This window comes from Anabrus simplex, chromosome 5 (assembly GCF_040414725.1).
Source record: "Anabrus simplex isolate iqAnaSimp1 chromosome 5, ASM4041472v1, whole genome shotgun sequence".
Lineage (NCBI taxonomy): Eukaryota > Metazoa > Arthropoda > Insecta > Orthoptera > Tettigoniidae > Anabrus > Anabrus simplex.
This window is the reverse complement of record NC_090269.1, coordinates 68701320-68726901: the sequence shown is the minus strand read 5'-3', so window position 1 is coordinate 68726901 and position 25582 is coordinate 68701320. Positions and strand designations below refer to the sequence as shown.

At 40.1% G+C, this 25582-nt stretch overlaps 1 protein-coding gene across 1 annotated transcript in view; it reads left to right on the top strand.

The window, feature by feature from the left end:
- The window catches only part of LOC136874354 (thrombospondin type-1 domain-containing protein 7B), a 193262-nt gene extending 171844 nt beyond the window's left edge, over positions 1 to 21418 (top strand). The window contains exons 25-28 of the mRNA XM_068227767.1: positions 14024 to 14314; positions 20535 to 20625; positions 21016 to 21110; positions 21228 to 21418. Of these exons, the coding sequence (XP_068083868.1) occupies positions 14024 to 14314; positions 20535 to 20625; positions 21016 to 21110; positions 21228 to 21418 (668 nt within the window). The remainder of the gene's footprint in view (positions 1 to 14023; positions 14315 to 20534; positions 20626 to 21015; positions 21111 to 21227) is intronic.
- The last annotated feature ends 4164 nt before the right edge of the window (positions 21419 to 25582 follow it).

The window sequence follows — 25582 nt, the reverse complement described above, 5'->3', positions numbered from 1 at the left end:
GAGAAAGTGCAGAGTGTAGTTAACTTCACTCAGTATTGCTAGTATCTTTACTGGAATTTGAACATCTCATCTAATAACAGAGCAAATTCCTAGCCTTTTCAGGGTACATGACCATAATCTTCACAAAATTCTATATCATAGATACCGAGTGAGTTGGTTGCCATTAGGGCTCCATAGCTGTGAGCCTGAATTTGGGAGATGGTGGGTTCAAATCTCATGGTTGGCAGCCCTGAAAATGGTTTACTGTGGTTTCCTATTTTCACATCTGCAAATGCTGGGGCTGTACCTTAATTAAGGCCATGGCCATTACCTTCCCAATCCCAGCACTTATCCATCTTTGCAACACCAAAAACCTTCAATGTGTTAGTGCGACATTAAATCCTAGATATTACCTCTGCCTTTCCCAATCTACTAGCGTAAAAACTTATTACATCATCAACATTGCTCAGAATGTATTAATACACGGGTTGACTTTTTAATAGTGGCAAGTATGCTATTAAAGTGCCGTGAATCGTAGCCAGGCAATATAATATAGCTTAGATACCCATCCTCCCTTAGCGTAAATGAACTCGCTCTCCACACGCCATGCACGTGTGCAGCGACTACAACAAGAACGCAGTTTGGAGCGTGCGCTCGCGGAGTACAGCTGTAATGTTTTCGAAGCAAGATCAGAGTAGCTGGTTGAAAGTTGAATGCGCTAGAGTTCGCAATGCAAGGCAGTGTTACGAAGCATTGCAAAAGGCTTGTGATGTAGCATGGTAGATCAAGGTCTTCAAAGATGGATGACAAAATGTGACAGACATGCCGCGACCTGGTAATCCTGCAGTAAGTGATGACGATTTGCAGAATGTGAACGCGTTAGTGCTGGCGGATCGGAACACTACAATTCGTGTATTGGCCAATGACACAGGACTGGCGCCTTCAACTGTGATGCAAATCCTGAAGAAGCGGCTGGGAATGCGTAAAATCGCCTCCAGATGAGTTCCACATGATTTGACTGAATATCAAAAATGGCTGCAATATGAGGCAACTCGCACACACTTGGAATGCTATGAAAGCAAAGGTGAGGCCTTCTTATGACAGATAGTCACTATTGATGAAACCTGGGCCAGAGCTCATGAACCGCAGCTAAAACATCAATCAAACGAGTGGCATCATCACAGGTCACCGCGAAAAGTAATGGTTTGGCCGACTGAAACCAATGTGAAAGCCATGCTGATCGTTGCCTACGACTGGAATGGTGTTATCATAAAGCATACCATTCCCCGAGGATGTATCGTTAATGCAGAGTATGACTGTGCATTTTTGCAAATGAACCTGGTAGTCACTGGGGCTGGGAAGTGCTTTACCACCCCCCTTATTCTCCAGATCTCATCCCCTGCGACTATGATCTCATCCCTAAAATGAAAGCACCATTTTGAGGGGACCACTTCCGCACAGTGGATGACATACTTCAGGCCACTGAGCGCTCCGTCTGTGACCTCCAGAGATCAGGCGCCCTCAACAGCATCCAACAGCTTCCACATCACTGGGAATGAGTGTTACGCAACAGTGGTGATTACTTCAAAGAACTGTAAAATGCCTAGTGTTGTAAGTATGCTATGTATCTAAATAAAAAATAGTTGCCACTATTAAAAAATCAACCCATGTATATTATTTAGTAGAGAGTTACTTACATGTAAGTATACAGGAAATATGGTGGTGGATAATCCATTTCAGCTCATAAATTAAACAACAGCTCTTATGAATTACATGTCTTTGGCTAATAGGATGATAATTTGAAGCATGTAGTGCAAGTCCAAGCACTAAAATGCACAGAAGAAGGACTTCAGGGAAAAACAATCAGATATCAAAAGTATTTCAAGTGAATTGTTGAATTTTCTGATAGGCTTAAAACATTTGCTTAATTTATCCTTCATATCCCCTAAAATATAAAAGCCTTATTTTGGTTGGTTGATCTGATTCAGTCACCGAGTTTCACCCTCTCCCTATCTCATTATCACCACTCACTCACTCACTCACTAGACCCGCAGTTCGCCAATGGGCGTCAACTAGAAAGACTTGCACTAGGTCTTTCTGGAGGCCACATGACATCACATCAGCACTAGGTCTTTCTGGAGACCACATGACATCACATCAGTTAGTTTCATTATGCTTTCCTCACTGAGCCAAAAGATGCCATTACATATCAGTGTACAGAAGCCTTCAACCTGCCCTGTAAACCACATTACGTCCCACTAACTACTTTTACAGCTTTCGAAGACGTGTCAGGGTGGCAGGCTTTTTGACCTGTAAGAGTTCTTGTATGTACTGATAAATCAACTGACATGTATTGAACACCTTCAAATACTGTCTTACTGATGTCTAATCAAATCTGTCATCTTGGGCTCAGAAAGCAAGCACTCTACCATCTGAGTCACTTAGTCCACCGGTGCCTTTCAGATGGATCCTTGCAATTTTCCTACCATCTCCTGTGTTAACCATTCTTTGTTTACAGTATTAATTTCTGAGTTCCTTGGTGTATGGTGATTTGTTTCTCCTCTTTCTTTCTTTCTTTCTTTCTTTCTTTCTTTCTTTCTTTCAAGAACAGTGGCATCTCGAACTACAAGAAGAGATAATTATTGTGACATGTTTCCTCACAAGATATTCGGTGAAATCTATAATAATAATTTTATTGTTTTTACGTCCTACTAACTACTTTTGATGGTTTTTGGAGACACCCAGGTGCCGGAATTTTGTCCCGCAGGAGTTCTTTTATGTGCCAGTCAATCTACCGACATGAGGCTGACGTATTTGAGCACCTTCAAATACCACCGGACTGAGCCAGGATCAAACCTACCAAATTGGGATCCACCTCCATAGTGTAATGGTTAACTCTATTAGCTGCCATCCACGGAGTCCCGAGTTTCATTCCCGGTACTACCAGAAATTTAAGAATGGCAGGAGGGCTTGTTTGGGGTTAAAATGGTACATGTAGCTCACATCCATTGGGGCTGTGCCTGAAAAGAACTGCACCACCTCAGGATGAGGACACAAGTTTACTTTAATAGATTACTATATTTTATTTTTATTATGAGAAAAGACTTGTAAATTATAATACTTATATTCTGTAGTTCAGTGATATCTGCTACATACATTACCAGCAGTCATCATCGTCATTGGCCGTTACTCCTATCCGAGTTTCCATTTTTCACCTGCAGATCAGTGTTAGAGTGTCGGCCTCCGGATCCCAAGATAGTGGGTTCAAACCCGGCAGAGGTAGTCAGATTTTTGAAGGGCTGAAAAAAGAGCATTTCACACTCCATGTCATACAATGTCAGCATGTAAAAGATCTCTGGTGACACATTTGATGTTTACCCGACAAAATTCATTAAATCTCAGCCATAGATGCTCAAGATAGTTTCGGTTTACTCGGTCTGCCATCTAGTAGGCCTAGAGTAAAATGGAACATCAAAATTGATGAGCAGACAGCCAGATGGCGTCAAATTGAAATGTCTGCACCTAGTAGCTGAGGCCATATGATGATGATGATGATGATGATGATGATGATTATTATTATTATTATTATTATTATTATTATTATTATTATTATTATTATTATCATTATTATTATTATTATTATCTGCAGTTAATATATATTCCACTTTATGCGATGATATTGGTGGCTCAACAGGCCAATCCTTGCATAGAACATTCGACCACATTGGTACACCTGAGAGATGGGGGTGGACATGGTTTGGTTTGTCTGAGATTTCTTCTAAGATGGGCCTCTGTTTGTACTCTTGGACGCTCTGTTTCAAACTGCTGTACAGCAGTGGATGTGGTTGCACACCAGCAAGGGTGATCTTCAGCAAGTGTGTGCGAAGTACTGGGGTCAATGTTTGTGCTCTTCGTGGACACTTTTAGCGTTTCAGAGCGGCACCGCAAGTCCTTCTGTCAGAACCGAGTTCACTGTACAGTAACTGCCAAGGTAGGCTATTGTCACTCATGCATTGGACATGTTCAATCCATCTGAGCTGGTGATCGATGATGAAGGCTTCTGTACTGTTCATGTGTGCCCTTACATAATCATCTCATTTGATATTCAAGATATTCCTAAGCTTCTGCTGGTGAAAACGTTCCAGTTTCTTGATGTCACAGTGGTATAAAGTCCATGTTTCACATCCATACAGTAATGTGGAGACAACAGCAACTTGGTACGCCATCAGTTTAGTGGATATTTTAAATCTTTATTAGAAAAGACTTTGCAGGAAAGACATCCAACTATACAATGAGCAGCTGTATTCTGTTTTCTACGTCCATCTACGAGGTGCAACATGTCAAGAGAATACTCTCAAGGTAGGAGAAGTGGTCTACTTGTTCCAGAGATGTATCTGAGATGGTAATGTTGAAGTCTGGCAAACTGGTTCCAGGAGCGGGTTGTGCAAGAACTTCAGTTTTCTGAATGTTGATAGTCAGGCCAAAGTGTTCATAAGCTGTTTTATAGCAAGCAACAGACATTTTCAGTTCCTCAGGAGAATGAGCTGGAGAAGCATTGTCATCTGCATATTGCAATTCTGTTACCCAGGTGTCGCTTAGAGTGGAGTGTAGCCTGATTAAAAATACCTCCATCAAACCAATAACTAATTTCTACACCTGTCAGGTACAGCACAAAAAGTGTAGGTGCAAGCACTCAGCTTTGCTTTAGCCCATTAGTAATTGGAAATTATTCGGAGACATTGTTTTGATAGAAATGAAATGGCATATGGCTTTTAGTGCCGGGATGTGTCCGAGGATTTCGGCTTGCCAGATGCAGGTCTTTTGATTTGACTCCCGTAGGCGACCTGCGCGTCGTGATGAGGATGAAATGATAATGAATACGACACATACACCCAGTTCCCATGCCAGGGGAATTAACCAATTATGGTTAAAATTCCAGACCCTGCCAGGAATCGAACCCAGGACCCCTTTGACTGAAGGCCAGCACGCTAACCATTTAGCCATGGAGCCAGACGTTTTGATAGAGAAAATGACCAACCAACCATACCATCATGGAGTGCCGAGACAAGTCCTACAAAATATTTAGGGCAGCCAAACTGCCCTAAAACCATCCACATAGCATCTCTAGGTGCAGTATAAAAGGCTTTTTCCACATCATAAAACACGAAGAACAAGAGTTTCTGTTGTTTTCAGCATTTCTCCTGCAACTGTCTTGTGCAGATCACACCAGTGGTGCCTCTGGATGTGCAAAATCTACACTGCAATTCAGGAAATATCTTCTCAGAGAGACTCTGAAGTCAATTCAACAGGAACCTGGCAAATATTTTACCTGCTATGGACAGCAGGAATATGCTATGGTAGTTACCGTAGGTGCTTCAATCACCCTTTTTGAAGGTGGTGACTATGGTAGAATTTTTCATGTTGGCAGGTGCTTTATGGGTTTCCCATATCAGAAGAATCAAAGAAAAGAGTCTCATTTTGAGAGGTAAGCCTCCATTTATAATGAGAATTAGAGGGATATTGTCTGGTCCAGGAGCCCTTTTTGGTTTGAGGCTGAGAAGAGGTTTGTTGTATTTAAAAGTTGGTGGCATTTCCATTCAAGGTTGCATACGATGTTGTGGGACATGCTGAAGGAATTTTTCAAGCAACAGTAGAACTGCAGTCTAAAAGTGAACTGAAGTGCTCTTTCCAGCATCTCAGGATGTCTTGGCTGTCTGTAAGAGTGGTGGTATTGTCAGCAGCTTTCAGATTTCCAGATGAGGCACAAACAGGTTCACAAATCTGTTTTAGTCCAGCATAAAATTTATGTAGGTCCCTAGCATCTGATAAATTTTGTAGTTCTTTGGCTTTTTGTCCCCACCAGTTGTTCTTTATGTCCCTGATTTTAGCCTGACATTTTTGCTTCAGCTCTTGAAAGCATGTTTTCTTCATCTGAGATGATGGATCTTGTGTGAAGGATAAAAAGGTATCCCACTTGGCAGTGATAATGTTGATTATGGCTTCCTTATTATCATCATCATCGAACCAGTCTTGCCTTTTCCTCTTTTCAAAGCCAGTAGGAGATTCTACTGATTGTTTGATGATATTTTGGAGTGTGGTCCATTCAGAATCTACATCTTTTGAGTTGACTGGGTTGTGTGACAAGTAGTTTAAAATTGAGTTCTGGCATTCTGTGGCAACAGCTTCATTCTTAAGTTTAACAGTGTCAAATTTCCTTCAGGCAGGTGCATGAAATAGATAGGTGGCTTCTGATGGATGGGAACCCTAGGTTGACTAGGAAGAAGTTTATGATCTGTCCATCAGTCATCAATTTTCCTGCTGTCTTTGTGATCAGGACATCTCTTCTGTCATGTTGCCTGGTAATGATATAGTCCGTGAGATGCCAGTATTTGGATTGTGCATGCATACATGTTGTTTTGAAGCAGTTCGGAAGTCAGAAGAGTGATTTCCCATGACATTTTCCCACAGCCAGTTGTCATTTTTCACTCTAGCGTTGAAGTGGCCAAGCAATAAGATCTTATCTGTTGCAGTCATCTTGGTAATAATTGTGTTCAGATGATGGTAGAACCTTTTTTTTTTGTATCCTCCGTATCATTTAGAGTGGGAGCATATAAGGAAACAAATGTAATGGTGCTATCTCCAGAGAGAGGCATATGCAGGGTCATGTGTCTTTCATTTACTGTGGTTGGTGTCAGTCAATGTTTGTTAATTAACTCTTAACTGCAAATCCAACACCATGAATGTGATGTTCACCTTCCTCCTTTTCATTCCAAAAATGGTATATCCACTCCTGACTTCATTTATTCATCCTTCGCCTGGCAGTCTGGTTTCACTTAGTACAGCAATGTCAATGTTTAGTCTTGCTAGCTCATGGGTAATAAGAGCTGTCCTTCTTTTGGACCTATTGTTGTCCTTCAGGTCTAGTAGTGTTCTGACATTCCAGGTGCCTACAGTTAGAAAATTATTCTTCATTGTTTGATGACTTCAACCACATGAATTGTGGCGACCCTCTGAGTGTGGTTTCCCAGATGGGTTCAAATGTCAATGTTTAACCCACATTTTCTAGGGCCTTGCTGCTGCCCGGTCACAGATGCAGGACTGGATCCCTGAGTAGTCACAGGCTCTCAGGGAGGCAACCATCACACATCTGCTGCCAACGTGAAGGTCCAGACTAGAAGCTACCAGTTTCACACAAAACCTGCTTCCACCATCCTTACCCAATCGCCGTTGGACTATTGAATAGAAGGCGGAATTGCCATAGGTGTGACTTTGTTTAAGGTTGACTACAACTTGCCAGGAAGTGACCCACACACTATGATTCCAGAGCCATGTGCCAAAGCACATATAGCATGAGACATATGGGATCAACTTACCAGTGGTATGAGAGAGGGTGAGCTGCTCCATGAAGGACTCACAATTCTGGTTTATCATCACAGAGTATGCTACTCTACTCAAAGAAGTAGCTTAAGAAATAAAAGTGTGATTGGTTATTATTTTTTTAGCTATAAAGTTGCATCGTTCCTTTAGCAAAGCTATTTTCTGTGAGATGTGAGGGTTTCCTCTATTCACAGCCCCAAAACGAAGTGTGGTATAGTGAATAGCTTTATGCTCGACCGTCATTGCCAAGTTCACTATACAACAGGAGCAAGACATTTGATAAATATTGCTATACTGCACACCAGGAGATATATTTATATTTGTGTTTCATATTTATTTTAAAAGTTGTTTCAAAACTGCAAAAGTAAGCCTAATCTGGAGCGGACATTGCTGGCATTAGAAAAAGTATGGGAACTTGTTCATTCTTCCTCATTATTTGTGACTGCAAGGTGAATTCAGATAGAATAATGCATTCTGAATAACATTCTGTGAAACTCTGGATGTATAGAATGCAAAAATGAAACCATAGCAGGGTTGGAATAATAATAATAATAATTATTATTATTATTATTATTATTATTATTATTATTATTATTATTATTATTATTATTATTATTATTATTATTATTATTATTATTATTATTATTATTATTATTATTATTATTATTATTATTATTATTATTATTATTATTATTATTATTATTATTATTATTATTATTATTTGTCGTTTAGGCCTACTGAGGACCACGGGGCTCGTATCTACTCTTCGGTAAAGTTGTTGCTTTCTTCTTCTTCCAATACTCCTTCATTTGCTGCCTATGAGCCAGCTTTCTCTCCTCTGTCCACTTAGTTCTTGTAGTCTTCTTACTTGTAAGGGACGTTGGGAAAACTCCGTGTCGGATGGCTTGACAGAACAGTAGTCGGTCATGAGTTTGTCCCAGTGGAATATCCAGTTGTTCCATATCTGACTTAACTGACGTGATCCATTTGTTTTTAGAAGGCTTGCCTCTTCCTGTTACTGTGAATATCCTGTTTGTGAGTCTTTCGGAATCCAGACGGGCCAAGTTCCATAAAAGGTTAGGCGCCTTTTCGTTATAGACGTGACGATGTCCTCCTGGTGTTCATGCAGTTCATCATTATGGCGGATTCTGTAAATTCCTCCTTCGTCTCTGATTGGTCCTAATATCCTCCTCAGGATCTTCCTCTCTTTTAACTCCAGCTTTCTGAGTGGGCCCTACCTGGCCATTACAAGGCACTCAGAAGCATACAGAACAGATGGCTTGACGACAGAGTTGTAGTGTCTGAGTTTGAGGTTCTTGGAGAGCCACTTAGATGAATAGATACTACGACACGAGTGATAAGCCCTTTCAAACTTGGTTCATCTGGCATCTATGGCTAGGTTCTCGCTCTGGTTCGCAGAGATCCATTCTCCCAAGTACTTAACTGCAAGGTACTTTTCGTATGGTAGCGTCTGTGAGAAGGGGCCTCTTTGATATTGGTCATAAATTCAGTCTTCTGGATGCTGATCTTCAGACCAGTCTTAACCGCTAGACTGTAAGTTGTAGGTAGCCTCCTCTATAGTATTATTATTATTATTATTATTATTATTATTATTATTATTATTATCATTATTATCACTGAAGTAATGTGACTCTTCTACTTAAAATTCCGTAGTAAAGATGGAAACTTTCTTTCTTTCTTAATCAGTTTACCCTCCAGGATTGGTTTTTCCCTCGGACTTAACGAGGGATCCCACATCTACCGCTTTAAGGGCAGTGTCCTGGAGCCTAAGGCGTTGGGTCGGGGGTTACAACTGGGAAGGAGGATCAGTACCTCGCCCAGGCGACCTCATCTGCTATGCTGAACAGGGGCCTTGTAGGGGAATGGGAAGATTGGAAGGAATACACAAGAAGAAAGAAGGAAGGAAGCGGTCGTGGCCTTAAGTCAAGGTACCATCCCGGCATTTGCCTGGAGGAGAAGTGGGAAACCATGGAAAACCACTCCAAGGATGGCTGAGGCAGGAATCGACCCCCCCCCCCACTTCTGCGCAGTTGACCCCCCGAGGTTCAGGGGACCTCGTTCCGGCCTTCGTACCACTTTTCATATTTCGTAGCAGAGCCGGGAATCGAACCCGGGCCTCCGTGGGTGGCAGCTAATCACACTAAACACTACACCACAAAGACGGACAAAGGTAGAAACAATGCTTCGAAATGAAAAAAAATATTACCGTTAACTTTTGGAGTGTATAATGTTATCCTCATGTTGACGAAAAATCAGGCATATCTTCATGTAGATTTGTTAAGACAGAAGACTGCTTTTTTAAGTGTTCTATATACTTTTGTATCTTGCGCTCAACGAACTGCAGACTTAACGGTTATTTTATCTTCATATAAATGTACCGTAGATACTACATTATTTACGATGAAGAAACATGCAAGTGTCATTTTATAATCCGAATGTGTCTTTCAGCCACAGATTTCTCGCGGAACATCGAAATTACACGAAACATTTTAGAAACGGTGATTTAAAGGACGCAAGAACAATTTGCGGTAAACTTGAAATATTTTCTCGTATGATAGAGAAGACTTTTTCAAAAGCCTATTTTAGCACCAGCATTTTATGTTATTAGAATTCAACCTAGTTTTCCTCATAGCTAACTTGCGGTTTCACAAACGGCACTTGTAACTCGAATTTTTTACGAGGTGAATCCCCCAGGTTATCAATATCATTAGCGGATTGTGACTGCGTAGGCAACAGGCGCACGCTTACTGTGTCAAAGTAATAGCCGTCGTACTGGGCGGCATACTGGCTGGAGAGGGTAGGCAACCAGTTAAACTGTGTTGTCAATCAACAAGCCTATCCTAGAAGTCGGCGACAAGTTCTCTTCGTATAAATGTTACGTACATAGAAAGTTGAAGTCCGGCTCCTTGACTGAATGATCAGCGTAGTGGCCTTCAGATTAGAGGACATTGGGTTCAGTTCCCTGCCGGATCGGGGAATTTAATCTACAATGGTTAATTTCCTTGGCTCTGGGACTGGGAATTTGTGCTGTCTCCAATACTCCTGCAACTTACTCATCACATACAACACACAGTTTTCCATACACTGCAGATGCCACCCACCTTCGACGGAGAGCCTGCCTTACAAGGGCTGCATCAGGCTAATAACAGTCACACGATATTATTATTATTATTATTATTATTATTATTATTATTATTATCGTCGAAAGTTAAACTCTTTTAGTGATTATCGACGTCCTCTCCTCCTCTCACTGTAAGTTGAATATAATTATCATTATCAGATACTGAGATAATCAACGTTTGTTAGTGAAGATAGACGCCCTCAAAATTAAACCTCTTAAAACGCAAGCAACAATCAGTGACACTTCGTAAAACTTAAACATCTCAAAACAATACGATATTCCTCCTGTAGCACTAAATAGTACCATTATTCCATACTGTAAATGAGTTATGAATCTCGGTGCGGCTATAAGCGAAACATTAAACTGGTCGCAGCATGTGACGAATGTGTGCAAAATATATAATTATATCAAAGCCTGCATCCCCTGAAGCGGTTCCGAAATATATTTCCTTGGTCCCTGAAAATAAAGCTCATTCAGTCAGTTTTGTTTCCACTTCTAGAATCAACTTGGCAGGTTCGATCCTGACTCAGTCCGGTGGTATTTGAAGATGATCAAATACGTCAGCCTTGTCTCGGTAGATTTACTGGCACGTAAAAGAACTCCTGCGGGACTAAATTCAGGCATCTCGACGTCTCCGAAACCGTAAAAAAGTAGTTAGTGGGACGTAGAAACAAGTAGGTAACATTAGGCTATTTATTATCACTTCCCGAATCCTGCGATGCAGTTTAGGATAAATTGATGTAAATTATGAGCAAGGCATGAGACTGCAACGTGCCCAAAATGAATGCGTCAGGTATCACGTAGGGTTGGCGTCAGGAAGGGCCAAATCCAGTACTGACGCCAAGTAACTGGGAATAAGCCTCGGAAGGAGCTGAAAATTGTTAATAATATCTTCTTCTTCTTCTGCTTCTGGAAGTGCCATATTCTCAATGGACTTTGGTGGTCAACCTGGTCAAGGCCTCCCTACTAACAGCTGCTCTAAATAAGCCAGCTGATGATGAACTGAACTACTGGCGGAGGTTTCCCCACCAGGAAATGCGTCGTCGCCCAGGGCCTCTTCTTCCATTTCCTTTTCCTTGAAGTATGAGTTGTTGAAGATGGTATTTCTTGTTATGCATAATGTGGCCAAAGTACGCTGTCTTCCTTTCTTTGATGGTTTTCTTATGCACTGCATAATCACGTCATTCGTTACGTGAATGAAATGGCGTATGGCTTTTAGTGGCGGGAGTGTCTGAGAACAGCTCGATTAGCCAAATGCGGATCTCTTGATTTGACGCCCGTAGGCGAAATTCGCGTCGTGATGAGGATGAAATTGTGATGAAGACAAATACACCCAGCCCCCGGTTAAAATTCCTGACCCTGCCGGGAATCGAACCCGGGACCCCTGTAACCAAACGCCAGCACGCTAACCATTTAGCAATGGAGCCGGACGTTCGTTACGTGATACACCCAAGATATTCTGAGCATACGATGATAACACCAGAGCTGAAAGGCATTTAACTGTTTAATTATTACGGCCGTGAGTGTCCAAGCCTCGGCACCGTTATACAAAATGGAGAAGGCATAACACTTAAGGACGCGGGTTCTAAGGTTTAAGTTCAAATTACATAATACGTTCTTCATCCGGTGGAATGCCGCTTGTCCTTTCTCAATTCGGATTTCTATTTGTTGATATGTGTCCAAACAAATTCATTCAGCCATATTAAATGTTTCAATAAATGCCGTTATTTAGTCCGTACGCTTTGGCCTGCCGTGTAAAGGGAATCGATGAAGCAGAGGTCGTGAACATTGTCAAATAAACATACTGGTCTCTTCGGATGTACTTATTCCATGTACTCTATTCACTGAAACTCGTATGGCCGGGCGAGTTGGCCGTGCACTTAGGGGCGCGCAGCTGTGAGTTTGAATCCGGCAGATAGTGGGTTCGAACCCCGCTGCCGGCAGCCCTTAAGATGGGTTTCCGTGGGTCCCTATTTTCACACCAGGCAAATGCTGGGGGCTGTACCGTAATTAAGGACACGCCCGTTTCCTTCCCACTCCTAGGCCTTTGAGCTTGCATCCGCGAGATTGTGGGTTAGAACTTCACTGCCGGTAGCCCTGAAGAAGGTTTACCGTGGCTTCTCACTTCCACACCAGGCAAATGCTGGGACTGTACCTTAATTAAGGCCACGGCCGATTCCTCCCCACTCGTAGCCCTTTCCTGTCCCATCGTCGTCATAAGACCTAAAACAGATTCTAAGAAAAAATTCCTTGGCGTTTCCTATCCCATTGTCGCCATAAGACCTATCTGTGTCGGTGCGACATAAACCAAATTATTGTAAAATAAAACAATTGGGCTTCAGTGAGAAATGATGGTAGAATGAGTTCTTGGTTCAGGGTACTTACAGGAGTTAGACAAGGCTGTAATCTTTCACCTTTGCTGTTCGTAGTTTACATGGATCATCTGCTGAAAGGTATAAAATGGCAGGGAGGGATTCAGTTAGGTGGAAATGTAGTAAGCAGTTTGGCCTATGCTGATGACTTGGTCTTAATGGCAGACTGTGCCGAAAGCCTGCAGTCTAATATCTTGGAACTTGAAAATAGGTGCAATGAGTATGGTATGAAAATTAGCCTCTCGAAGACTAAATTGATGTCAGTAGGTAAGAAATTCAACAGAATTGAATGTCAGATTGGTGATACAAAGCTAGAACAGGTCGATAATTTTAAGTATTTAGGTTGTGTGTTCTGCCAGGATGGTAATATAGTAAGTGAGATTGAATCAAAGTGTAGTAAAGCTAATGCAGTGAGCTCGCAGTTGCGATCAGCAGTATTCTGTAAGAAGGAAGTCAGCTCCCAGACGAAACTATCTTTACATCGATCTGTTTTCAGACCAACTTTGCTTTACGGGAGCGAAAGCTGGGTGGACTCAGGATATCTTTCAAGTTAGAAGTAACATACATGAAAGTAGCAAGAATGATTGTTGGTACAAACAGGTGGGAACAATGGCAGGAGGGTACTCGGAATGAGGAGATAAAGGCTAATTTAGGAATGAACTCGATGGATGAAGCTGCACGCATAAACCGGCTTCGGTGGTAGGGTCATGTGAGGCGAATGGAGGAGGATAGATTACCTAGGAGAATAATGGACTCTGTTATAGAGAGTAAGAGAAGTAGCGGGAGACCAAAACGACGATGGTTAGATTCGGTTTCTATTGATTTAAAGATAAGAGGTATAGAACTAAATGAGGCCACAACACTAGTTGCAAATCGAGGATTGTGGCGACGTTTAGTAAATTCTCAGAGGCTTGCAGACTGAACGCCGAAAGGCATAACAGTCTATAATGATAATGTATGTATGTAAAAAATCTCGTATGAAATGGCTTATGTAAAATATGTGATCCTTTTCTCACCTTGATTTTCTCTTGAACATTGTAAGGATTAGGTAGAGGTAAAATGTCCTACGGACTTCATTTTCTAAGGGTAAACAGTAATACTCTTGTAATATCGAGAGCGCTTCACTACATTAATTGTTTGTTTTGATTTCCAGGAGGCTGTGACGGCAAACCAAAGCCGTGCGCTTCACCAAGCTGTGACTCCGTGGCGCACGCTCATTGCGACACGCAACTTGGTCAGTGTACATGCGCGCCGGGGTACGAGGCGCAGTTCGAATTAGCGGATACTCCACACCGGCGTCTGGCAGGCTGTGTACCCACAGTCATGGCTGATACCACAGCCACAGACACACTCATGAGACATCGTGTTCGCCCAGGAGATGTCATCGGCGTTACTGAGACAATCATAGCAGATGACGAAATTCAGTCACGGTTCTACTATCCGAGTAAGTAAGATTAGACTTCACTTCCTTTCATCAATGCAAGCTCTATCACATGCATATAGGCCCTAACGTATTTCTTTTACGCACTGACAGCTCTTTAGAAATGTTTCTAAAGGTTTATACTGTCAAAGATTGCTTAAAATGCATGCAGGCGCTATTATTATTATTATTATTATTATTATTATTATTATTATTATTATTATTATTATTATTATTATTATTATTATTTACAATTGGCTTAACGTCGCACCGACACATATAGGTCTTATGGCGACGATGGAATAGGAAACGGCTAGGAGTGGGAAGGAATCGGCCATGGCCTTCATTAAGGTTCAGCCCCAGCATTTGCCTGGCATGAAAATGGGAAACCACGGAAAACCATCTTCAGGGTTGCCGACAGTGGGGCTCGAACCCGCTATCTCCCGGATGCAAGCTCAAAGCTGCGTGCCCCTAAACGCACTGCCAACTTGCCCAGTATTTTATTATTATTATTATTATTATTATTATTATTATTATTTGAAATCATCAGCACATATAGGCTATACGGTATGCTTATTTCTCTTGTACTCTTAAAGAAATAAGAATATAGGTAAATATAAAGTTATTGAACTTGGACAATTAGCTAAATATTTATTTTATCTGTGCTGAGAATACATATATAGTACTACTAAGCCAAGAATGCAGTGGGAGTAGGGTGGTTGATTTCTTCTGCTCACGCATGGACAGATCAAGTTTCAGAGGGGTTGTAGTGGGTGAATGAAAATAAGGAAGAGCTGAAATACATTACTGTAATGTATCAAATACATAACTGTAATGTATCTTATAAATTTTACAATAAGTCAAATGCTGCATATCAAAAATATTGTATTCTACCCATAATTTGATATTAAAATTTTCAGTTTCACACTAACACATACAGGACATTTCCCTTGAATTTTCAGGCAAAGTAACACAACTCACTCTTAAGATTTCCAGTCTCGAAAAGTGCATTTCCCGGACAAACAAGGTTTAAATACTTGCACAGACAGTGGCCATTCTGAGTGCTTCTGGAATGATTTATTTAAATCTTTAGTCTGCCTTTTCCAATTAATGGTCAGAAAGAATATAATGCCAATATGATACTGTGGCAAAAAACTATCTGACAGTACTTGCCAACAGTTACATGAGAGTGATGATCACATAGCTATTGTTTCGAGAGCACATACAATGAGTTAATCTCATTCCTTAACACTCATTGTAGGTCTAGTTGTCTGACACCTTCATAAATGAAGGTACCAGTAAAAGAAAGGGAAGGTCCATGAGAGTTAAAAACTCCATACCCCTCACAAATTTAACACCATTGCAGTCATAAGAGAACAAAAACTGATTAAGAGAGGTTGAATAGGAAATGTGTAAGTGAGGAATCTATCACAAGTAAGTGGAAGAAGTGCCCCATAGTCACCACCCCACTAACCTAGTGGAGAGTCTCCAAGGACCCCTTTATTTCACCTCCTAAGACAGGCAGGGAATACCATGTATATCCCTCCCACTGGGTTTTCATTGCAAACTGTCAACTCCTGAATTTCCAGACAGAGGAAGGTATGAATTATCACACAAAAATTCCACTTTCACCCATCCAAAGCCAAAAGTAAGCAAATATGGTTTTTTTAAATTTATTTATTAGTTTAACGTGTAATCAAGATATTGTTTGAAGGGCACATGCAATGAGATAATCTTATTCCTTAACACTAGCTGTAGAAATAATTGTCTGAACCTTCATAAATGAAGGTATCATTAAAAGAAAGGTAAGGTCAATGAGATTTTAGAAAACTCTGTACCCTTTGCAAATTTAATACTGTTGCAGTCTAAGAAATACATAAAAATGCATATACTGTACATTGTCACAGAATTAAACTCTTGTGGACCTAAAGCTGGCCACTTAAGGTACATTAGTTGTTGCCTTGAGCAGGTCCTCTGCTGTGCAACTGGCTAGACTTGAACTACATTGCAACAAATGGGCTGTGGTCTGCTCTTCCCACACTGCATAATGTGGAATCCACACCTAAGCCCCACTTCAGGTTTGTTTTACATCTCGTGACAAAAATGTGATTGTAGTTGGTGATCTCAGTTTACCAAGTGTTAACTGGGAAGGTAATGAAAATGACAGAAAGTATCACCAACAAATGGTAAATAAGTTCATGTGGGAAGTGATTAAACCAACTGCATGGCAAACTCATGTGGTACTAGCAAATAAAAGTCATTGCCCAGTTGGTCATACTAAGTTTTCATTAGTGATATAAAACAACATCAGCTATACTTTATTCTAAGCAAACTAACCCAAAAACATTTAAAATGTAGAAACAACTTATTATGCTGTAATAATGCTGGTGAGTGGGCAGTGTTCTGAGCTCTTCATTGTTGTGTATATAGGACTGGAATTAATGGATGAGTTTCTCTCCAGACGGTAAGAGGGAACTAAAATAATCTCCAGTTAAGCATTATATAGAAATCAGCGACTGCCCCTCCAGCATGGCAGACTAATAGGCGAGCAGTGCACTAAGGTCTGCACTTTATAATGAGGTGAAATTGCAACACCACTCCATTCTGCTGTGAGCTTCACTGCTCAGTTGGAACCCTTGATATTGCCGAACGCAGTTTTCGGCAAAACGTCAGGACCATGGACCATGGCCTACAAGCCCAGGGTATGATTTGCCATGCAGGAGGCATAAATGGCATGAAATAGAAATATCTGCAGTATATATTTAAAACACTAGGCTAATTTTTATTACAGTGAGTTTGAGAGAAAGGCTGAACCGATTGAAATTTTAAAGCATTCTGATGAAAACTCTGGGCCTGTAGATTTGCAGAGTGTCATTAAAAGCATAAAAGTTACTTGCATATATTTTAAAATTATTAAAGAAAAGTTTTGCATTGTGATTGGCCAAAGCGCTTGCCAGTACTTCAAGGCTGCCTGAACCCTGAGGGTGCTGAGGCATTTATCTTGACAGAGGAGGTGAAGCGGATAAGCACACATGCGAAGTCATACATCTTCCTGTTCAGTTGTACTTCAGCTTCTTCCAGCCTATGATGTAGCAAGTGGCTTGACCAAGCAGAAGCTATCCAGCGCAATTTTACTGTCTCTACTGTAGTTCTCTCTATATTTGCCAGCTTGAAGTGATTTTGGATAAATTTAAACATTTCCTTCTCCATGTCGTCTCTCCATATATTTGGTAGCTTGAATGATTTTGGAGAAATTTTAACAATGAGGCTGTGAAATTCTTCCATTCCGATAGTTATCGAAATCAATTCTCTGTGTCATACTAATGTGCTAATTTTCAATTTTGATTTGGCTGACGGGGATAGTACTCATAACAAACTAAGAACAACTTTCAATTATTAATGAAATCATTGACTTGCTCCAACAAAGCAACACAAATGTTAAGAATACATTTTTTATTGACGGTCTGGGTGGGGGCACTAGAAAAATATTTAGGATTTATAATACAAAAGTGCTTCATGTTATATCAGTAACGTGGACAGGAATAGCTGCTGTTTTGCTGCCCAAAGGTTGAACAGAGCAAATTATATTTAAAATTCCTCTACACTTAAATGAGAGTTCGGTGTCTGGATTAAAATTAAATTCCAAACCAGCTGACAATATTCGATTAGCATGGCTCCATATCAGATAAAGCCCCAAAGACAAATAGTCACTCATTAATCTGTGTGAATTGTCTTCCAAAATATATCATAGGTAATGACATTCCATTCCTTCTGGTGGGAAAATTATTGTTCTTGAGGGAGATTTCATAAAGGTTTTGTCACACGCTTATCACCAAATAATTATTAATTTACAATTATATTAAATACTGTCATCTTTGGCCCTTGTTCAAAATATACTACTTGTATAAAAACATGCAGGAAAAACAACAAAAAATTGGAATTTGTTGATTTTTTTCAAGAAATCAGTAATGGCTACTATCCCTCTGTAGTTAGTGACGGATCAAATGTTATTGAACCACCAGCCAGAATGTTAGCACATGATGATATTGTGATTGAAATTTATAGCAAAATATGTCATCATTCTTAATTAATTAATTAATTAATTAATTAATTAATTTGAAACTCATTGGGCTTATACCAGGACACTAGTGTCAAGAGATTAATACTGAAGATGAAAGCTAGCTGTTTCAATTTCCTACATCATTCTTGAATTCCTTGGAATTAATGGTTTGCCTCCATATATTCTAGTTCTAAAAATTGGAGCCATAAAATGATGAACCTTAGAAATCTGAATATTTCCCAATGGTTCATAAACAGAGCCAGATTAGAACCTAATTGTAAGAAGTATTTTCAAAAATTGTTTAGATTTTGAAAGAACAAATGGAGATAAAGCTGGACGGAGAGCACTAATCCCTCAAATTGACTCAACAACATCCGATAAAAGAATTCCATTTTCTTTCAAAAGGCATCGATTTCCAATTCACTTGGCATTTTGTATCACAATCAGTAAACCTCAAGGGACCTGGTTTGGGTCACTAGCTATCAGCTTACATTTGGAAGATAGTGGGTTTGAACCCCACTGTCGGCAGCCCTGAAGATGGTTTTCTGTGGTTTCCCATTTTTACACCAGGCAAATGCTGGGACTGTTCCTTAATTAGGGCAGTGGTCGCTTCCTTCCCACTTCTAGTTATTTCCTATCCCATCGTCATTGTAAGACCTATCCGTGTCAGTGCATTATAAACAAACATGTAAAGAAATATAGTACAAGGAATGTCATATACTTACAGAAATCCTTCAATAAACATTTATCCCATTGACGTCATGTCTCGACAGATTTCAGCTAGTTAGTGTAATTTTTACTACCATCTACAGTATCTTTTCAATATTTCCAGAATCTAAACTCATTTATTCTTCTTTCTAACTTTCTTTCTATTTTATTCTCACATACATTCTCACTAGCATTCTTGGCAAGGGTTGGTACCTTGACACTTAAAATCAAATATACATTTAATTTGATTGTTTCATCTTTCTGGTAAACATATGGCAGAACATCCTTGAATCTAAATGCTTTAGAAGTATAACATGGATTTAAAAATTAACATTATTATTTAAAAAAAATATCTTGTCTCCATAGGACCTATCTGTGTCGGTGTGACGTAAAGCAAATTGTAAAAAAAAAAAAAAAAAAAAATTGAAAAGAAGAAATAGTAATTTATTTGCAAGCTCCAAATAATAATATATCATTCATACAGAGTTAAATTGAAGAGTAAGGGGCACTTGTTTCTTCTCTTAAAGTGTAGGCTGCTTCAGAATCATCTCTTCCTCTTCCTTCCCTCATTAGATGACTGCCTGTTCTGACTTCACACTTCATTCCACTTTCTCCAGGGTCATCCTATATTTCTTCTGCCTTTTGAGTTATAGCATGTAACTTGTTATGTTAGTTATTTATGTTTTGTTCTTTCCAAGCAATTTGGTGCAGTGTTGAATTTTATTATTCTGTGCATTATATATTCAGTTTTTGTCTTGTTTTGTGTCTTCATTTCTTAATTTTTCTAGTATAGTACATCTTCTGCTTAGTATAAACAGTTCATTTCAGCTACCTATAGTCTGGATTTATCCTTGAGAATATTTTGAAGTAGCTGACTACAAAATATGTCCGACTCGTTGGCTGAATGGTCAGCGTACTGGCCTTTGGTTCAGAGGGTCCTGGGTTTGATTCCCGGCCGGGTCGGGGATTTTAACCTTAATTGGTTAATTCCAGTGGCCCGGGGGCTGGGTATTTGTGCTGTCCCCAACATCCCTGCAACTCACACACCACATACAACACTATCCTCCACCACAATAACACGCAGTTACCTACAAATGGCAGATGCCGCCCACCCTCATCGGAGGGTCTGCCTTGCAAGGGCTGCACTCGACTAGAAATAGCCACACGAAATTTTAAAAAACTACAAAATATTAAATCCTTTTGAATAAAATGTTGTTAAAACTCCCTCCAATACTTAAAGTTTAGTTTGAAGTGATTCAATAATCAGCCTACAGAGCTGAAGAAATACTAGAAATATTATTGTGGAAAAAATGACATCAAAACATAAAAGAATGATTTAAATGTTCTCTGGAATATGTTTCTTTTTTCCATTTTCCTTTCAGTATCATCATGAAGTGGTAGTTATATAATAAACTTTTCTCTCTCTAATGCAGAATTCATAAATTTATTATTGATTTACAATGGATTTTGTTTCAGAGGATGATGATATCAATGTGTGGATGTTTGCAATGATTGGTATTGGCTGTATCTTCATTGTCTTCGTAGCAGTATCAATATATCTGATGTGGTAAGTACATAACACATGAAAAGATCAAAAATCATAAGCAGGAGAAATACAGAAAACAGGCAAAGTAAAACTATTCTTTGATGATTTTAAGATTACATCATTCATTCCTTTGTACATTTAAAGATCAGAATTGTTCCTAAGTTTTCCCTGTCACTGCTGGAAACTACGCAGAAACAAACATTTACATTAAAATAAATTGTCTATATAAAATCAAATAACTTGGAACTGGAAAATAGGTGCAATGAGTAGAAATTTGGTAGCAAGTAGAAACCTTTCATGGAGGCACCTCTACTCAGAAAGTGGTGCCCCTTCTAATGTGAGTACCTGAGTTCACTAACCTGGGATGTAGTATCTGGTAAAGGTCCCTTGTCAGGGTCACGGTGAAGTCCTTAATGGCAGCTACAGCAGAGAAGGAGACTTTTGGAATGGTGCAGCTTTACATGTTATAAATCTCATGTTGCATGTTATAAATATTATATGGTGCAGTTTGTCGGCAACCCTTGCTTCTTTATTTTGGAGGGGGGGGGGGGGGGGGGGCGGGTGGGGGGAAATCACTGATTAATCACAATACTTGGAGATGGAAAACCTTATAAACCCATAAGGCATGTCAGAAACACCTTATGTAGGGGATGCCAAGCAGAAGAGCATGGTGTCAACAGCAGGTCTTCCTAAAGCAGTGAGTGGAGGTTCCTACTGGGACAACTGTCAGCGCACAAAGCCCCAAAAGTGGGTTATTGCTGGTGAGGAAAGCAAAGGTAATGCACCTCACTATAATTCCAAGTCAATGTTGTGAAATGAATAAACAAGCAGAGGCCAAGAAGAATTGGCAGTTGGGCCCAGCAGGGGAAGATGCAAGGCTTCTCAGGTCATCATCCTTGCATAAACATTAGTACATGGAATGTGTGCACAATACTAAGACCTTTAAAGTTGGAAAATATTAAGATAGAAGCAAAGAGATACAACTTGTACATTCTTGGTTTATTTTAGGAAAGGCATCCAGAAGGGGGCGAATTTCAAAGTGGGGAATACAGAGTGGTGTATTCGGGAAGCTTAAGAGGTCAAGGAGGAGTAGCCATACTATTAGATAGGAAGACTGAATCAATTCTTTAAGATGTGAGGGTGATAAAATTACAGGATAATGGGCATTCAACTTCTTGCTCATCTCCTGTTGACACTGTTACCGTCCAGATATGCATGCCAACGTTGAACAGCGATGACAGTGAAATTGGAGATATGTATGAATTTCTAGAGAATTTCCTTTTTGACCACACTAGACAAAATGCTATTATAAACAGTGACTGGAATGTTGTACTGGGAGACGGTGTCTCAAGTACCACTAACGGAAGACATGGTCTCAGAGTAAGAAATGAAAAAGGCCAGAGACCGGTGGATTTCTGTGAGCAGCAAGGTTATATTATAACCAACACCTTTTTTAAAGCTCTTAAACAATAACTCTATACATGGATCAGCCCTGGAGATTGTAATTGACAGCAAAAAAACTGTAGATTTCATTCTGGTGAAGCGAGGTACAGAAATTAAATCAAGAAATGGAACAAACTGACAGTAATTATTGTTCCATCTTATTGATACAATATGTTGTGTGTCTTAAGCAAGTTCACAAATTAGTAGTAGTAGATGTTTTATTTTATTATAAACATCATCAGCTACAGATATATTTGTTTAGGTAAAAACATTAAATGTGCAAACACATAGTCTTCTCAAGATGATCTTAAAAACATACTTGACTACTTAAAAATATTGGAAAAAGGTCATGATTGGCTAAGGGGAGGAGGTGAAAGAGGGGGCTTAAAAATAATTTCTGACTACAAACAAACTTACATAAACTGTGACAGTTTGTTAAAATGTTTATCTAAAAAGTCGTTGTATACACTTGTACACCATGATCAATAAAAACAAGGGTAAAAAATGTCCTCTTATTGCACTGTGTTCTTGAAAAACTCATTAACAGCTCTCAAAATTGATGAGACTCATAGTATTTCTTTGTAGAAAAACATAAAGGCTTGTGACAGCTATAAGTGTGGGACTTTCCGTAATTGAATGGTCATTATGAAGTTGATATTTTGCAATTGTGATCTTAAAATTAAAGTGTCCCAAGATTCATTTGCTAGTCTTGGAGTGGTCTCCTTGCCGCTAATATGGCTTTACGTTTAGTTGATTACTTGCAAGAAATGAATGGCGCAACCTGGTGCAGATGGCAATACAGACCATAATCTTTTGAAAATGAGAGCAGTGATGGCAAATGCCAAAGAAATCCAGCCAAGGACCAAGGTGGAATTTGTCTGCACTGAAAAATGAAGTAAGACAAGAGGATTTTAAAGTAGTCCACAGGAAGATAGCAGAACAGGAAGTGACGGTAACACCACACAATGTAGACATAGGCTCGTTAACGTGTAATCAAATCTACTGCAGTGAAACCTCGATTCTCCGTTTTTCGAGGGACCATGAAAATAAAACGTACAACACGGGAAAACGGAAAATCCAGGAATCAACAATTTGGCTAAACATCACAAAAATGAAATGTGTATAATTATAATCTTACAAAAACTCCTAAACCAAACCAAACTACAGCCCCAGTGCGACTTTGCCTGCCAAGTGACCGCTGCTCAGCCCGAAGGCCTGCAGATTACGAGGTGACGCATGGTCAGTGCGACGAATCCTTTCGGCCGATATTCCTGGCTATCTAGATTGGGGTCGCCATCTCACCATTAGATAGCTCCACAATTAAAGGTAATCACGCAGGCTGAGTGGACCTGGAACCAGACTTATATCCAGGTAAAATTGCTTGACCTGGTCGCAATCGAACCCGGGCCCTCTGGATGAGAAGCAGGCATGTTAGACCGCGAAACCGCATTAATTACCGGTACGCGAGTCAAAATCTCGATACTTTACATTGAGTTTTACCGGGGAAAACTTAGTGAGTTTCCCGTGAAAACTTCTTTCAGTTCAGCAACTTTGATTAGGCTAGCCAAACTCTTGAAAAATCTAATAACGCCAAGCCAAACGATAATCGACCACAAGTAGCTTTTAATCCTCTCATCTAATAAAATAAAGCACATTAGATACAAAAGCACCCAACATGATGCGAAATCCCTTCATTTCTTAATCTTTCATTGTAATTTGGTCTCCGGTATACTGATCGTAGTCCGTTTCTGGAAATCTCGTACCGCGCAAATTAGGCCTACATCGACTTTTAAAGGTTATGTTGAACTCGAAAACATGGTTTCGAATGTAAATATCGATCCTTAAAAGTTCTCGAATGCATTATATTCAATTCTGCCCGTCACAAATCCAATCAAATTGGAAAGATAAAAGAAATATCATCACAACTTCAGAAATTACGATTATTCGTGACCTTGAGGTTATCTGGAAACCGCGCTCGCTGCACATGTCAGTACGAGTTGGAAATGATGCAAACGATTTAAATGTAACGTGCGCAAATAAAACGACTGCGGTTTTTGGTATTTTAACACGAAAACGTAAAATTTCCAGTCTTACATTAGGACTTAAACAGTAATAGGCAATCCTAAGACCTCCCATGGCTTTCTTTTTTAATGTAAGGTGCAACATCTGTTCTGGTCTCGCGAACATAATCATGTACGGTACGATAATATAAAAAGTACTGAATTTGTGTTAAGAAGGAGCAGTTTCGATTCCTGCCTGAAAGCCCAGTTACTGTACATGGCCCTGAGCAAAGTGCCGAAAACCTGTTCGGCAGTACGATCGAAAAAGTGTAAAAATATAAACATCTAACCCTGGACATAACATGGGCGTTTTATAAGTGCGAACATTTGACGAAACTCGTTCCGTCTTCAAGCAGAGCTGTCGAAATGCGCCGTGTCTCCTTACAATTGTTGTGGCCACTGTCTGCTTTATGATTTTACGAGATTCTCTAAACAATACCCCCCGAATGCGATGCTAAGATGGTCCCTTATGCAAGTTGACCGCCGATCGCTGTTCCAGTACCGGTACAGTACTTGCTCTACTAAACATCGCAATGACGGGGCATTAACGCCAAGATCCACAAGTATGCCATAACCGTCTTTTCGTGAGATACAGTTTATTAAAAAACGATTGACCGAGGATTTAGCGTTGATGGGACTGGAATTTCTGGACGGTTGATCCGGGAAATCGTTTCTTCGAGGAACGGATAATGCGGGACTTTTACAACGTGATTTAATTACGATGCTCGCGGGACCACGTAATTTGAACGCATATTCCGGGAAAACGTATTTTCCGGGAACGGATAATCGAGATTCCACTGTATAACTCTGGCTGCCAGTGAAGTACTAAGTGATCAGTAGACATCTGTCCAGCTCCATGGCTAAATGGTTAGCGTGCTGGCCTTTGGTCACAGGGGCCCCGGGTTCAATTCCCGGCAGGGTCGGGAACTTTAACCATCATCGGTTAATTTCGCTGGCTCGGGGGCTGGGTGTATGTGTTGTCTTCATCATCATTTCATCCTCATCATGACGCGCAGGTCGCCTACGGGAGTCAAATCGAAAGACATGCACCTGGCGAGCCAAACATGTCCTCGGACACTCCTGGCACTAAAAGCCATATGCCATTTCAGTATACATCAGCTTTATGTGCTGTATAAATCACCAACATAAGCATGCAACTATGCTGGAAAAAGTGGTGAAATATGCATTTAAGTGCGTACTTATTTTCATACTTTTAAACACTTGTATGAAATGTAAATGTAACATTCCTTTACTAGACACATGCAAATCCCCCACACCATACATAAAATCATGATAATGAATAAACAACTGAGTGAAAAAACAAAAAATCATACTACTTACAGTTGAGGCTGTTCCACTAGTACAAACAATCCATGCATAGTTTGTGAGATGCATCAATCTATCAGTGTGTTCACTGTTAAAAGAATATGCACCCTTCTTCTAGGTAAGACACAGTGTCTTGATTAATACACATG